The 16,247-nt window shown below is 34.1% G+C and overlaps 2 protein-coding genes across 2 annotated transcripts; one reads left to right on the top strand and one right to left on the bottom strand.

Annotated features, from left to right (window-relative positions):
* The first annotated feature begins 2,658 nt into the window (after window positions 1–2,658).
* LOC107423687 (auxin-responsive protein SAUR32) lies at window positions 2,659–4,795 on the top strand. Its single transcript, XM_048478432.2, has 2 exons — window positions 2,659–3,474; window positions 4,445–4,795. The coding sequence occupies exons 1-2, from the start codon at window positions 3,179–3,181 to the stop codon at window positions 4,461–4,463; spliced, it is 315 nt and encodes a 104-aa protein (XP_048334389.1). The 5' UTR covers window positions 2,659–3,178; the 3' UTR covers window positions 4,464–4,795.
* Window positions 4,796–7,758: 2,963 nt separating this feature from the next.
* On the bottom strand, window positions 7,759–14,438 carry LOC107423691 (CDPK-related kinase 3). The gene is made up of 11 exons (XM_048479386.2): window positions 13,480–14,438; window positions 11,161–11,291; window positions 10,943–10,984; window positions 10,748–10,856; window positions 10,519–10,597; window positions 9,829–10,125; window positions 9,228–9,337; window positions 8,660–8,767; window positions 8,465–8,527; window positions 8,113–8,280; window positions 7,759–8,018 (listed from the first exon to the last, which is right to left on the bottom strand). The coding sequence occupies exons 1-11, from the start codon at window positions 14,044–14,046 to the stop codon at window positions 7,881–7,883; spliced, it is 1,812 nt and encodes a 603-aa protein (XP_048335343.1). The 5' UTR covers window positions 14,047–14,438; the 3' UTR covers window positions 7,759–7,880.
* Between the last annotated feature and the right edge of the window lie 1,809 nt (window positions 14,439–16,247).

The raw sequence follows: 16,247 nt of genomic DNA, 5'->3' as shown, positions 1-16,247 counted from the left end.
AGCCAGACCACCTGTCATTTCAATTTTTTTTTTTTTTTTCTTTGCTGAAAACCTGTCATTTCATAAAGATATAAAAATCTGAGAATCAAATTGGTTTCAACGCTGAAGGAATTGAGATTCAATTTCAAAAGGAAGCTCCAACAAATGAAATAGCTAGATGGGATTTGTTTTTCTTCTTTTTCTTTTATATATATATATATATATATATATATATATTTTTTTTTTGAAATAAAGATATGAATAAGAACGATGTTTTTCCTTTTGCTTTTTAGGAAAAGCAGCACTAAAAACGTTCCCCCACTTTGGATGTGTTGTGTTTCTTTTCCAAGTCCCCCACTTTCTAATTGACTTTGCATCTTTCTCCACCCCCACCAATCCCATGCCTATCTTTCTCATCATTTTGTCGTTATGTGTGTGGGTTTCATTTCATCAACTGAACCAAATTCACAAACTCATCTTCTTTACTCTAAATACCCATCACTTACTGCCCACCTCTACGTACTTTACCTGATGCTTCTTCCTCATTAGCTTTTTCCATTTTGTTTGTTGTTGTTGGGCCAATCAAGTCAGTAACAAGCCCAAATTACTCTTTGTCAACTCTCGGAGGCAAAAAAATATATATTTATTGTTTGTCAACTCAACTCTCACTTAATTACCCAAATTAGTCATTAAGTGTTGTCTTTTATAACAAAATTCGTCTAGCAGCCTGCCCACCACTACCTACTTACCTACACGGTGGAATTTAATTTTTTTGGGGCCACCTTCCAAATTAATTAGTAATCAAATTTTCTTGCATAACTACCTAATAATTAAATAATTATTTGAAATAAACTTTCATTTTCAACCAAAGTTTACATCAACCATTTGTCAGCTTCTTGAATGTATTATCTGTGGCGCTCTCCCCTTCTACTTTCTTGGTTGCTTCTGCATTAGACCAATAAATATATAATACACATTAATTTAATTGTGGTCAAACTTCTTCTACGAGTCTCAAGCTGGATGTTAAAGTAATTAAGCGTTACCATTAAGCATTAATCATTGTAATTGCAATTATAATTAAGCAATACAAGATGTAACAACATTTTTTTTGTATGCGGAAATTGATATAGAAGATAAATAAATAATTTCATCAGTGTTATTCTTTTATATTACAATAGATATAACTAATTATTTATATACTATTCCCAACAGTATTAATTATAAATGTAATATTTTTTGTTGTGAGAAAAAATGTACTACAATTTCCACTCCCATTTTAGGCCAAGCAAAAATATTTTATTGGGAAATCATTGTGACATGTTTATATGAGGATCACTTCCATTAAGAATCGCATCTCTATTTTAGGTGAGATTTAACAATAGCATATTGGTATTCACGGAAAATGATTATATATATATATATATATATTAAACATATCAAATACAATCATATTATCCAACGAATCAAGCCAAAAAAAAAAAAAAATTGTATATAACAGTCATACGGGTAATATGATGCAAGGAGATGTATTCCTAGATTTTTTCCTAGTTTTAATATTTGAGTAAATAAAAATCCCTCTTGCATTAGTTGTAATAGTTTAATGTTAACAAAAATATATATATATATATATATATATATATGTGTGTGGGAGAAGGCACACTGAATAACGACCATGGAAAAACGTTTAATTAATCAATATAGTTCTGTTGAGCTTTTTTGTTTTTTGTTTGTTTTTATATAAATATAGTCCTGTTGAGTTCGACAAATGAAATCCGGCAGCATATCTAAGCCACCAGATATTGGGACCCATGGGAGTGGTATTTAAGCGTAAAGAAAAGGATAGTTTTGTCATTCTGTTCCCGATTTTATTCCGGCCACTTTTTCAATGTCTTGGAGTCGTGCATAGTACGTCCTTCCATGGGCCTACACTCGACACTGTCTGGCCCCTTTTTGTTTTTGAATGTTGATTTTCCGGAGGGTATCCAGCCGTCGCCATACATTTGTGGATATCTCCGAATAAGTGTAACCCCTCTTTTTCACTTTCATAAATTTTAAAATTGTATGGAAAATTCCATTATTTTATTATTTTTTCAAATAAGATTTTAAAATCGTAGAACAATATAGTTACTTTTTAAGGGACAAAATCATTATCCTCTCCGATCAACATAGATTATAGATTTGAATTAAAATAATAAAAGATATAGAAGATATGCTTATAAAATAAAAGAAACTAATTCAACCAAATGCACATTAAAAAAGAAAAATAGCATCTTTAATTTATATATATAGATATGTCTTCTATATAAGAGAATAATTTGGTAAAAATGGAAACCACATAAATTTGGGATTTTCTTTTTTTTTTTTTTTTTTTTTTTTTTGGCAGAAAATTGATATGGTAGATAGTTTTCACAATGGCCATAAACCTCATGGACATGTTCAACACTTTCAATTGGCTCTCCCAGGCATCGAAGGACACCTTCACTGTCGGCTATGGCTCATGATCCTAATTCCCACCGCCTTCCACGTGTTTCATCTCCGGTCTCTTGCCGTACACGTGTCTCGTTCATTCCCCACCCAATATTTCAATTATGCCATTAACATTCCTACTACCCAAAAACAAGTTACATCATAACGGTTATTTTGCCTTATAATCAGGCGTCTAGAAAAGCGCTTGTGTACAAAACTGGGAACTCCAGCCACACACGATAACAAAAACCACATTCCTTTCCTAATCTAGTGCACCCAAGAATTCCACATTGTTTCGTATACTTATCTGATTGGATTCGGAAAAGGATGATCAAAGGGCCGACAAACGAAGCGCAGTTTGTGTAGGAAACAAAGAACCCTAGTCTCATATACTCCTAGTCTCTTACTCTTTGTCCCTGTATAAAACACTTGGTTTGGGGCTCTCTCAAGCGCATCTTCTATATTTTTACTTTTACTTGTATATTTTTACTTTTGGCAAATCTATTTCCTGGTTGGTATTGGTATGCGTTTCGTAACTGGAGTGTAGATAAGCAAACATGGCCAACCAACCAAGTTATAATCTGAGGTATTATTCTTCAGTAACCCTGTTCAACTCAGACCCTTGGCCTTTTTTCTTCGTTTTCTTGTGAGTTTTCAAAGAATCTTGGAATTTTTCCTTCTGCGTTGCATTCTGTTGTTGTTTTCTTCTTTTTTTTTGCGGTTTTTGAGAGAGATGGGTAGCGGGGATAAAAGTTTGAGGAATTTCCATCTGCACCTTCCTCATCTACACGTTAATCATCATCATCATCATCATAAAAAGCAGCAGCAGCAGGTGGTGATGAGAGATGTGCCAAAAGGGTGCTTGGCGATAAAGGTGGGACAGCAGGGAGAGGAACCGCAGAGGTTTGTGGTGCCGGTGATATACTTCAATCACCCGCTGTTCATGCAGTTGTTGAAGGAAGCTGAGGAAGAGTACGGTTTTGATCAAAAAGGAACCATTACCATCCCTTGCCATGTCGAGGAGTTTAGGTACGTCCAGGGCTTGATTGATAGGGAAAAGTCCCTCCATCACCACCACCATTACCATGTTGGTTGTTTTAGGGTTTAATTTTATCTCTATCTTGTAAAGCTTTTTTTTTTTCTTTTAACTAGTAGTTAGTTGGAGGATGATGATGATGACGATAAACATGAGGTGATGATGATGAGATAAATGTTACTTATAAAACAGTAATCAATGGGAAAAAAAAAAAAAAGATCATTCAATTTCGATGCTTTTTTTTTTTTTTGGTTCTCTTTTTGGTTTCTTTAATCTAAGATGGGTATTTGAAAAATTGATGGTGATAAGGGTATTATTTTTACGACAATGAGACGGAGAAAATAGACAGTGAAGCCTCAGGATGGTAGGGCCATGGCAAAGAACTGTTGCTTTAAAGCCATTAAAGTTGTTAACGCCAATTGAAAAATCATCTCCCCATCAACCACCCACGATACTGTTACTATGTGATTCTCCTTTTCTTTGGGTGAATTTTCTCCGATACCTTTTCTTCTCCTTCAAAGAAAAGGAAAAGATTAAAAAAAAAAAAAAAAAAAAAAAGGAAATTATTAAATTAAGTTTTGTTTTAAGGGGTCCATAAAAATTGACTAAGAAACCACTTGCAGAAAGAAATAATAATGAAGAGCCTTAATGGAAAAGTGTATATGGAGTATGGACCATTCCATACGCTGCATCCAATTGATGAAATCACCGATTACTTTTTTGGAACGGGTGAGAGTAGACATCACTTAGCCTTACACTTTCTCTTAATATGTTAGTCAAATCACTATATATCTTTTTCTTTTACTTTTTTTTTTTTTTTTTTGCGGGTAAAAAAATTATACTTCATTTTTTTGATCTACTAGCAAACGATAAATGGTGGTGGTTCGGACTGTATTCAATTGAATTATGTTCTGGTAGTTTCTGATGCAAAAGGATTAACTACGTTCACTGCTGGTTCGCCAGAGAGAAAGAGGCACAGTAGTCGAATCAGTGCATGAGCTCCACGTTTTGATTGAGTTCGAGACCTGGGTCTACTTGTGAATACAAGTCAAACAAGGGCTATGCAGATGGTAATTAGTGTGGTTTTTTGTTTGAGGAATATCAAGGTCTCTCTCACTGGCAAGTAGTTTTGTTTTGGCACTATTTATATCCCAACTTGAAAGTTGTTAGGCACAGACCCTGCAGTATGGGCCTTTGACTGTCAGCCTAAAATTACTTAATGACTATGTTACCTGCAGTTTCATTTTAAAGGTTTTTTTCCATATATGTTTTCTGAATTTTATGGTTAACAATTTATTTGGTCTTCGGATTTTATTTCCTGTCCTTAAAATTATAAAATAAGTGGTCCCAATTACTTCTTAGATAGTGACACTTGAGCTGATAATATCCCTTCCAGACTATTCGATTATTTAACTGTTTATTTATTTTTAAAGGTCTAGCTACAGATACCAAAATTTTCAAAGTTAGCAGTAAGCCAGACCACACAACTAAAATTGCTGTTTTTCTTTAAAAGGGGAATAAATAAATTATGGGGATTACTGTGAAAAACAAATAAAAAGTATACAATGGAAATGGAACACATGGAGTGAGACTGATGGCTATCGATTCCCCCTTTTATATATGGCTTGAGTTTGACAATCACATATACCATTTAATATGATATAGATTATTCTTTTTGGATAAGTTGTTTGTTTAAAATGAATTTTTCCTATTAAAAGGAAACAGCAAGACTCGTGCTGCCGTGCATGTATGTTTATATTTTACTAGAAAGTGCATGAAACATGCTACAGAACTGTATCAAAATTTGGTTAAAAAAAATTAGAAACAAAATAGTGAATTGTATAAATATATATGTATTATATGCCATGTAGCAATGACTTCTTGACAGTAATTAGTTGCTTGGTAGTTTTGGTGGGGAAGGCAGTGGAAAAAACTATTCAGGTCAAACTTGGTCTGAGAGATCTAGAATTTAACCCAGAACCGGACCACTAGTATAAAGAAACTTGGACGATTATATTGACCTTTTGACACCCGTAAAGCTAAACCTTGCACTTAAGAATACGGTTGAAAGGATTCTAGGAGTCCAAAATGCAATAATGGCTTTTGTACCTCGTAGGCATCAAAAAAAAGTTATATATATATATATATATATATATACACACACATATGTATATATGGAATTGAGATTGAGACAGACTTATAAATAGGAACAGTGGTCTAAAATCATCAAATTGTGTAAATCATGCTGTAAATAGCCACTTTTTGGATAAATCTTTTATAATCTTTCACCATATATATATATATATAGCTCGTATACGGCGGAGGAACGATTAAATTTGGAGTAGTGCAAACTGGTCGTGAAGATTCTAGCCAAAGGGAAAGATGCTTACAATTGTACGACGAAGAAGATCGAATCAAGAGAAGGAAAAGATGGAAATTTGAAAGGTGATGATATAGGAAGTAGCATAATTGTGACTTGTGAGTCAACTCTCAGGATTCAACGAGAATTATACGTGCATAGATAACATTGCTTAAGCATTAGGACATATCATCATATATGTCGCTTTCCATACACAGAAAAATTGCATGAGAAATCGTCTTGAGGTATGCAAATGCAATCAATCAATCAATCGAGACCTGAACCTGTCAAGCTGTGACACAAAAGGTTAAAAATTTGGAGTACTTTAGGGACTGTGTTGGATTTAAATACTGATGCCCGCCATTAATGAGAGTTCGAAAAGTAAACACGTAGGTCCCTATTAGTTTTTTTTTTTTTTTTTTTGGGTAAATCGTAGGTCCCTATTAGTTGGCGTAATTTACTTTGGGATATCCTATGAAAAATTAAATCCGATTAAAAAAGAATTTTAATATGTAAAATTTTATATAATAGATATGTTAATAAATATTTAGTTGTACATGAAAATATTATATTAAATATTTAATAAATTTGAAAAAAATTATATTAAATATCTATTAAATTTTCATATAAATTAAAAATAAAATTTTAAAAAATATAAAATTTAAAATTTTCTAAAATAGTTTTAAAAAATTATTTTTGTTAACAAGTATTTGTTAATTTTTATCAAATATTATTATTTTTTAATAAAAAAAATTTTAATCTTCAATCAGAATTTTTAATCTAAAAAATAACTCTATCAAACAGACATTTACTAATAAAATGGCTCTTCATGCTCCTAGTCTGCACCATAAAAATTGCAATATATAAGAAAGAAGTTAATATGATTCATCTGCCAATATACTCCCTAATTTCCTAAATATGGAAAACAATCGGTATTAGCTCGGACTTATTCTATGAAATCTTTTAAAAGTTTTTAGTTACCTGCTACATTTTTATTATTATTATTATTTTTTTGTTGTGGATGACAAGCAAACTTAAATAGTTGGTCGAATTTTGTCATTACACAAAGTAGATTAAAGCAGGACCGTCTAGCATTGTCTATGTCATCCAATATACCTTTACTAAACTTGCACCATCTTACAGGCCTTCTCAGATTTTGTCTTTCCTCCACATTATACTATCTAATGTGCCTTTTATTTTTTATAATGCTTGTATCCTGACATCTATTAAAAAAAAAAAAAAAGAAAGAAAAAAGATTAAAAAAAAATAGAAAAACTTTTATCCTGACTGACTTTGCTCTTTCATATAAACAAATAGACTTTTGTCATTCAGACACCAAGTTTGAATTAATGTCAATAAAAGTAGACACTCACGTCATTAATACTCATAGTGGAAACATTCATTATTATAAGTGTCTGCTGCTTAACTTTTTTGACTATTTAGGGGTTAAAAAAAAAAAAAAAAAAAGGTACAAAGGACAAACGGAATGAAGTCTAGATGAAACTGGAAGCGGGGTAAAGAATATGTATCCAAAACTTGCCTTGCGGGAAAACCATTTCATTTTCTATCGTTGCACACAGCCCTGCAACAAGTCTAAAAAGCGAGTATGGAGTTGTCTTTTATTTCGTAATTATATAAAAAACAACTAAAAGTAATCCTCTTTTGTAGAACTTGATGCAAATAATTGAACTTGAAAATCATTTTCATTTAACCAAAGAGTATACATAAGGCTACAAGCCTAAAATCTTCATGGCTTTTATAAATTTGATCATTTGATTACTATTTGAGCTCAAACCCAAAGCAATTTTTATCCTCAGCAAAAAATAGGTCTGAGCACTGTAAAATCGACTCAAGATCCCAAATCTGGCTCGACTAAAATGTTTCATTTATACACATTTTTTTTTTTTTTTTTAACCCCAACCCCAACCCCCAAAGGAAAATGAAAAATTCCCTGAAACCCATGAATTTTTTTGTTCTTTTTTTTTTTTTTTTTTTTTTGAAGGGAAAAAAAAGGAACTATATGTCAAATGGCTAAAAGAACTAATGGTGTCTTGTATTTGAGCTACGAATCGTCACACCATGCAAAAATTTAGTATATCCAAGCAAACTAAGCTTTCCATCTGAGCTTCTAATCCAGTCTCTAAGGATTGTATAAGCAGAAGGGCCAAGATTCAATTCCTGCAGCAACAAGTTACATAATGGAAAAGTAAATTTAGATCTTCACTCACAGTTAATCACATACGCTAATTTATTAAAAGGCGACAAAACATACCCTAGCCAATTCTTCAACTGATATGACTCTGTTACCCTCCAGTTCAAAATGCTCAAAAGCAGTAGATGCTATCTGCTCCCATCCTTCAAGTGCCTCCAATTGATGAGTGCTAATTGCAGCTGCGCAAAACTCTTCAAAATCCATCTTTCTATAGGAGAGTGGTTGCATCTGACATCAGATTCAAAAAATAAATAAATAAGTGAGAAACTATTAATTGTCAACTGAAAAATATGAATTTAGTAATTATTAGATAGTTGTTTGATTTGCAAAGGATACAGGGTTTAGAAAGGAAACAAATCACATTGAACAGTAATTACAACATATCTGTAGTAGGATAAAGTATAAGTCCTACAGTATTCAGAATATCGAGAACCCTCGACTCCCTCATGGCATCAGTTGAATTTCGCAGAAGAGCCTGCAAAATTTAGCTTTATAACAATGGAAAAAGACTTTGTACCGCATAAATAGCATAAGAATGTATAATTGAATACATAAAACTATTAACCAACTCTAACTCAAAACAGAAGAAACTAGTGCAGCATATCACCATTTTGAAATTCTGGAGAGAGACACGTCCATCTGCATCTGGTTCCAAAAGACTGAATTGGGCTCTAAGATATATCAATTCATCATCTGTCAGAGCTTTTGAGAGAGCCTGAAAATTGAATAAATGACCCAAAAAAAAAAAAAAGGTTTTTTAAACTATATAATAGTTTATCAATTAGACACCATCTATGAGAGAGGTCATATCAAACTATATACTTAGACACCATCTACATTTAGTTCCCCCAGATTTTCTTTTTAGATAAGATCAGATATTCATACTAAATTATAATGTGATTCTTCTATTAATCTTAAATATTTTTCTGAGACTACTGACATGACCAAAAGGAGTAAATAATTGGAGATAAACATGTGGTTATCGTAATCATTCTTGAGGGATTATAAGGCCTGTAGTTATACCAGTCAAAGTCATTTACCAATGAGAATTAATAGTTTTGCATGAGCCTAATAGGTAAATGAGAAAATCTTGGCGCCATGGAAAAGTATTAAAAGAATGAAACAGATATAATAAATAAAAAAATGTAATGACATGCATTTCATAAGAATATTACCTTCAGTGCAGCACGTTTGAAAGGTGTAGCATGAAGATAAGACTTAACTAACTTATAAATCAATATATCCAATGGAATAGGACGACTATCATTCTGCAACCATGGGTGAGCTGCAATTGTAACAGGGGTTGTTAGCTTTGGAAGAAGCATAAGACATATATATATATATATATATATTATATAAAACTACAGTATAACAATACATATTAAACTGGAGTCCGCATTGGTAATGATTAGGCAATATAAAGTCAGAAAAGTGATGCATAAAGCAACAAGTCAAGCTGTCAAACGTCCAATGAGGAAAGAAACACTGCTAAAAGGCGTTTGATTTATTAACACCACCGTATAAGAGCGCTCAAAACCTTTTTTCCCCTTATAAGGTGTAATGGAAAACAAATATAAAGCTCCAGGCTGATACTCTGCCATGCCTTCTTCACCCAACAAACTTTTTCTTTCAGAAAATGGGAAAAGAAGAAAGCGTACCACAAAAGAGAGAGTCATAGAAATTGAACTCATAGTTAATGGTGCTATATAGCATTAAAATGTTTATCGTAGTAAATATCCCAGGCATTTTAAGACAGCAACAACTCAGTTAACTTACTTAGAGCTTGAACAGCGGTCATTCTTTTCCTGTAATCCTTGTTCAGAAGCCTTTTCACAAAGTCTCTGGCCTCATGAGACACATTAGGCCATGGTAATTCATCAAAACTAGGATCAGCTCTTAGCACTGCACGGAAAATTCCTGACTCAGTCCGTGCCCAAAAAGGGCGGCTTCCACATAATAGTATATAGGTAATAACACCAATGCTCCATATGTCTCCTTCAAGACTATAGGATCTATGTAAGACTTCAGGTGCAACGTAGTATGCACTTCCAACAATATCATTAAGTCTTCCATCTGTTAAATGCACATAAAACAAAATGATGAAACTAGGATTCCCTCAACGACCAATAAATGATGAATAAACAAAGTCTGCATAGATTCTAGCCACATGGAGATACAGTGAATAACGTACACTTATCCATTCAGTATCAAATTTGATTGACTTATTTAACTGTAAATCACAAATTGCATTTATGACTGCTATTAAACTGTAAAATGTTTTGGTTTAAAAGAACGAAGAAAACCACACTTGGGTAAGAACTTAATTCACCTACATAAATGACAAAGGACAACACATATAACAAAATAACAGAAACAACATACTGCTCCAGTTCAACCTTGAATAGGCAAATTATGTAAAGGAGATTATTCAACTTAGACAGATGAAAGAACAATCATGACTATTACCTGGTCTCACAAAGTCAGAAAGACCAAAATCAATAAGCTTCATATAAGCATCTTCACTTCTAGAAGTAAAAAGGAAATTCTGTTAAGGAAGAAAGAAGAAAACTGTTAATAATAAATTCTTTTATGGGTTAGATATAAATTTAAAAGAGGAAAAAGATTTAGCACTGTGTTTGAGGAAGAAAAACATATTGATAGTCATAAAAACATAACAAGTTTGAAAAACAAAAACCTCTGGTTTCAAGTCACGGTGCACAACGCCTTGAAGATGACAAAATGCAACTACATTTAAAATTTGAACAACAATTACTTTTGCATCTTCCTCGGCATACTTTCCACCTCTGCAGCAACGAGAATTATTCAATGTCCAGATGAATTTGAAACAAAATGAATATCCATAAATAGTTAAATACTGCAAAGAAAATACCTTGACAAAATTCTGTCAAGAAGTTCTCCACCTTCACACAATCTGATAAGAAAACAAAACAATGCATTGCAAATGTAAGATACAACACTAGATAGAAAGATATAATATATTCGAAAAATATGATTTGACAATGCAGAAGCCAAATATTATATTACAGTATTAACACTGCCAACTCAAAAATTGCTAAATAAAAATGGTGAAAGCCAAGAAATACATACTCCATTACTATGTACACATTGTTGGTGTCTTCATATGCATCAAAAAATTTAACAAGATGCTTATGCCCAGATAAAGCTTTCAAAATCTTCACTTCTCTGCGAACATCTTCGATTGATATTGCTGTAGTCATCTGTCAATGAATTTCATAAAAGATATAATAGTATGTATATATATATGTATCTTTTAAAAAAAAGTACATTGCTCTTTTGGATTGTGAAAATATATTACTTGACTATGAGATAAGAAAAATCTTGATACTAAAGGTTTTGGGCCTCTGCTCAAGGAGAATATAATGAATGGACCAACATGCACTTGTGCAAGCAGATCAAGATTTAAAAGGAAAGCTATATAGTATGGTTATAAAAGTATGCAAACATTAATATCTTTCATCCTTGCGAGAACAGCTCAGTGGCAAAGCCACTGTTTCCTCGGGCATTGATCCTGAGTTCTATCCCTCCCATTCCCAATATCAAAAAACGTTAATATCTCTCCAATCTTGTCTTAGACAAGCATTTTAAGTCTGATTTCTCACAAATTCTTTCTCTTTTTTATTATGGGGATCGCAACAAACTTTAAATGGATGTCCTTGATGAACTTTGGGTACACACATAAAGAGCAAATACTTGTGGTGGAAATATTTTCCTTTGTTCTTATTTTACCATAAGTTCCTAGACCCAGCTATTTGGCATAAGTTGATGGTCAATGGAACACGCACAAACAAGAATAGCAGATTCTGTTAATATATTTAACTCTACCATCATGACTTACATAAAAATAGTAATAAGAACTTTATAAGGATTAAAAATCTTCTAAAAATAGATTGTTACTAAATTAATTTGCTCTCAGCCCCCTTCCCACGTTTGTAGAGCTCGTCTAGACTGCCTTTTGGCACAACCAAACACCATTAAGTCACTATAAAGTTGCAAGATGTCAATATGCTCCCCTATTCGAAATAATATCATTTACACATATAGCAGCCTCCATGCCTCCATCCCACAAGATTTGGGTTGGCATTTTCATAGATAACATACCAAAGCCTCCTAAATCAAAAGGGTTAATGTTAGTTAATATAATATACCAACCTATAAGAAACCAAAGGAAACAAATTTTAAGAATGGTACTAGACATGTTTTAGAGTCAAACTTTCCTGCCATCTTGCAAGCAACTAACCTTTTTCCTGTCCCATCATTTCAACTGCTCATTTTATGTCACACAAAAGTAGCTTTATTGAAAGGCTAGGTATAATTAAATAATTTTTACAAATTTAGAAGACCAGGAAATGGACATACTGGACTTACAAGTAGTAAGAGAGATCTGAGTCCCTTTGCAATTAAAGCGTGCTCATTTGCTACAATAACCTCCAACCACACGCTACTGATGTAGGATACTTGCAACAATAACAATTTCCATAATATAGTAGACTAACTTAGAAATTGCTGACTGGAAACTCATCAGTGTTCTTATTTGTAGGCCCGAAGCTACAGCCAAGTAGCAGAATTTATTCGAAGAGAGTGAGAAAGAATCTAGAGATCTTTAGAAGGTTTGGGCATAGATGGTTTCAAAGTGGCATAAGCAAAATTCTGATACAAATAAAGTGGTATGCAAAGCCCAGAAGAACTTTCTAACTATGGTTGCCACTTTTTTCATTCCTTTCTTTTATATCTTCAGCCAAATACATAATTGACACAATAGAGCATAGAGTTATGCATGACTTGAAGAGAAACTTATGAGAATAATTCAATAATTTAACATTCATTTCACCAAATTCTAACCATATTTATACTGGTTTTACGCTCAGGGCATAAATTTTAGATCTTTAATATAACAATAGAGAAGAAGCGTTTTTGCTAAACAGTGATGGCAGGAACAGAGAGAGCATTTCCGTTATATAGCATTGGGGTAACTAGCATGAGCCTTTACCAGTACGTCGTCTAGAGCAGATAAAAGTGCAGAATTCAAAGACAGCAGAAACCACATATTCTCTAACCTTGTGATAATCGCCATATGCAGATTGATATTAATCCAGACCACGAGTAAAATCCAATAAAAACGAATCAATAAAAATGAACAGATTTTAAATGCAAGACATACAAATTATGTGCAAAACGTATTAAAAAAAAAACAAAAAAGAGTAGCAATTTTTTTTTAAACCCCACCCACGGTTCGCAATATCTAAACCCGAAAATCATAAATTTTAAAATTAACAGTCCGCTATTCAACAACGCGACGTATAATGTACAAAAGAAATACCATAATACAAATAAGATTGCACTTGGAACTGATGGTAAATTAATAAGATTTGATAGCATTATCAGTACCTTGGCTTTGGAAATGATCTTCACAGCCACGGGTTGATCTTTGAGCTCGCCTTTCTTGCCCCTAGCAGAGCATGTATGACCAAAATGCCCTCTCCCCACTTCCACCCCAAGCTCGTACTTGGCTCCGAAGTTCTTACTGTACCCGAAGCTCTTGTCCAGCAACTGTTCCTGCTCCGTTCCGCGCTCTTCCGGGATCGGACCTTCCTTGGGCTTGCCGTGGCCCAGCCGCTTCGCCAGCGTCGACTTTATGTGCTTCGCCGGAGACGGCGGCGCGAACCTCCGCTTGAAGAACCTCCCCGGAGTTGAGGCCCTTGCCGGCGACGGCGATACTCCAGCTGGCAATGGGCTGGCGGACACTCCATGCGGGTACGGGCTGGGCCAGGGGCTCGGGTTCGACGAATGAGCGGGTGTGTTCTTAACGCTGAAGACGCCGTTCCCTCCTACGGAGCTCACCGGCGTCTGAGGGCGAACGGCGGAGTCGGCCACGGTCGTTGTGATGGTAGTCGTCCCTGTAGCGTTCGGCTCATTTTCTACCGTCCGATTAGTCTTGCCGTAGCACTGCCCCATCGGTTACAAAACCCAGCTCCGGCACTATTGGATCACGAGCTGAGTCAAAAGTCCACACATCAGAAGGCCAATGACCGATCTGAGGACTCACCGGGAAGAGAAATCAAAACAAAAACACACTCACTCACAGAGAGATCTACGGCGAGAAAACGATAAACGAAGGGAATGAAAAGGAATAATGAGTCAGAGAGAGAGAGAGAGAGAGAGAGGGGGGGGAAGAGACTGAGACAGAGACAGAGACAGAGGAAGCCCAGGAGCTTAGCTATTATACCCTGTTTCTACTTCCCCCAGGTATGGAATCTCGGAGGCAATATTGAAGCGTCTGATTTGGAGAATCACATATGGAAGGTCAAAATCACGACGCCAATAGCTGGATTCCAGGGACAAGAAAGCGTTTTGTTGATGATCACGGCCCTTGGTATCTCATACCCAGAGAATTTCGGGTTATATGGTAATTTTCTAATTAACGTCCTCCACGCTGTACACTATTCCTTTCTCTCTCTCTTCTCTCTTTGTTTGTACAAACTTCTTTTCGTTTTTGTCTTTTGCTACTTTTCTTGCCGTTATCATAATTTTTTAAAATTTAATTAAAAAAAAAAGTGTTTTGGGAAAAAAAGAGCATGATTCATCAGCTGTTATCCGATGCATAGTTTTTTCACTTGGCTCCCTTGTAAATTTTGACATCTGTTACCTCAGGAGATGGGTAATTTGGGTAATTCCTCATTCACAGACCACAGTGTGTGTGTGAGGTGAATATTGGGCGTTGTTTTTGGACTGCTGAATTACCAAATTACCACTGTGGTTTGCGGACGTGGCATTGTAACTTGACTGGGGCGGTTGAATATGGAAATCCCTGGGCTGGGTCTGGTGGGAAACCCATTTAAAGTGGATTTGAGAGAATCAGAGCTGACAACATGCACAGCCTGGTTCGAAGCTTCGAACTAGGCGGGAATCCAGTGTGCGTTAGAGGACCGAGATTTCATCTTACGTGCCTCCATATCTGCCCTTAAAAACTTTTACTTTTCGCATTTCAGATGTTTTTGTGTTTGTGGCGGAGATGACCCCGTGCTATTAATTTATTTCTCCTTCCAAATTTGCCCCTTATTACAAGTTTAATACATTATATGACCCGTAAATGAGTAGGATTTTTATTGTCCTCATCAATGAAATTATATGAACCTAGTACAATATTTGCCCCGCACAATTAAAATCTCTCGTATTATAGTTTTGAATGTGCTGTCAATTTAATATATTAGCTAGGAAATTATGGCGGTGTTGGAATTGCATTTATTTCGTTTTTAAAAAACATATATTAAAGAAAGGAATTTGACTTTTAGAGTTTTATTATTGTGTATATGATAATTACTAATTAGTAACATTTAAATATATATTAATTTTTTATTTAAAAATGTTAATTTAAAAAAGTGAATCTTTTTTTTATAAGTTTATAATCTATCAAATAATATATAGATTTTACTAACGATGAAAAAAAATATTTTTTTATTTTATTTTATCAGATATTATTCAATCACATTTGCAATAGAATCAGTCTGATTGGTATAATACTAACCTGCTAAATAAAAAAACTGGATAAATACAAATCTATACATGGTCCAACTAATCCTCAATTAATTTGTCTTGTATCGTGTTGTCCCGGGTTACTATCCAATTCTTGTATAATTATTCATGAACACATAAAAAACGACCCTATAAAATGGAGCCTAGTTACATGCTACGAGTCCCTAAACATTCCAGCATCTTAAACAAACTGTCTGATTCAATCTTGCTTTGAACATCAATTACGTCCTATCTAATATCTAACCTCCATCTTCTCATATTAGATGTCTTGATTCTGCTATCTTTCTTTGTCATTGGCTAACGAAAGTAAAAAAAGCACACATTTTGAGACTGAGCAAAATAAAAAAAGATCTTATAAGATAATTGATAACAACAACAAGAATAATGGGGAAAACGATGATGTAACATTTGCTATCAAAAAGTTGGGTACTTTTAAAGCAATAAAAGAACGTAGCTTAAGGTTGTAGTAGATGTAAGATGAATATGAATTTTGACCTTACACTTCAGAGATTCATGCGTTGTCAACAAGGGGATAAACCATATATGAGTGATTATTTTATTTGTTACTTTTTTGGGGATGCATGAATGAAGTTGTTGAGGGCTTTGTTTACTTGACTTGTTCC

This window comes from Ziziphus jujuba, chromosome 7, assembly GCF_031755915.1.
Source record: "Ziziphus jujuba cultivar Dongzao chromosome 7, ASM3175591v1".
Classification (NCBI taxonomy): Eukaryota; Viridiplantae; Streptophyta; class Magnoliopsida; order Rosales; family Rhamnaceae; genus Ziziphus; species Ziziphus jujuba.
The sequence above is the reverse complement of the archived record's forward strand: the minus strand, read 5'-3'. Positions and strand labels throughout refer to the sequence as shown.

What these genes read in the sequence shown, in the direction of transcription:
- LOC107423691 (XM_048479386.2), bottom strand. Translation starts at nt 14,046, where the DNA reads ATGGGGCAGTGCTACGGCAAGACTAATCGGACGGTAGAAAATGAGCCG. An exon ending in ACCGTGACTTGAAACCAGAG is followed by an intron (nt 10,598 to 10,747) that starts GTTTTTGTTTTT and finishes CTTCCTTAACAG; the next exon opens with AATTTCCTTTTTACTTCTAG. An exon ending in GACCGCTGTTCAAGCTCTAA is followed by an intron (nt 9,338 to 9,828) that starts GTAAGTTAACTG and finishes TTACAATTGCAG; the next exon opens with CTCACCCATGGTTGCAGAAT.
- LOC107423687 (XM_048478432.2), top strand. Translation starts at nt 3,179, where the DNA reads ATGGGTAGCGGGGATAAAAGTTTGAGGAATTTCCATCTGCACCTTCCT.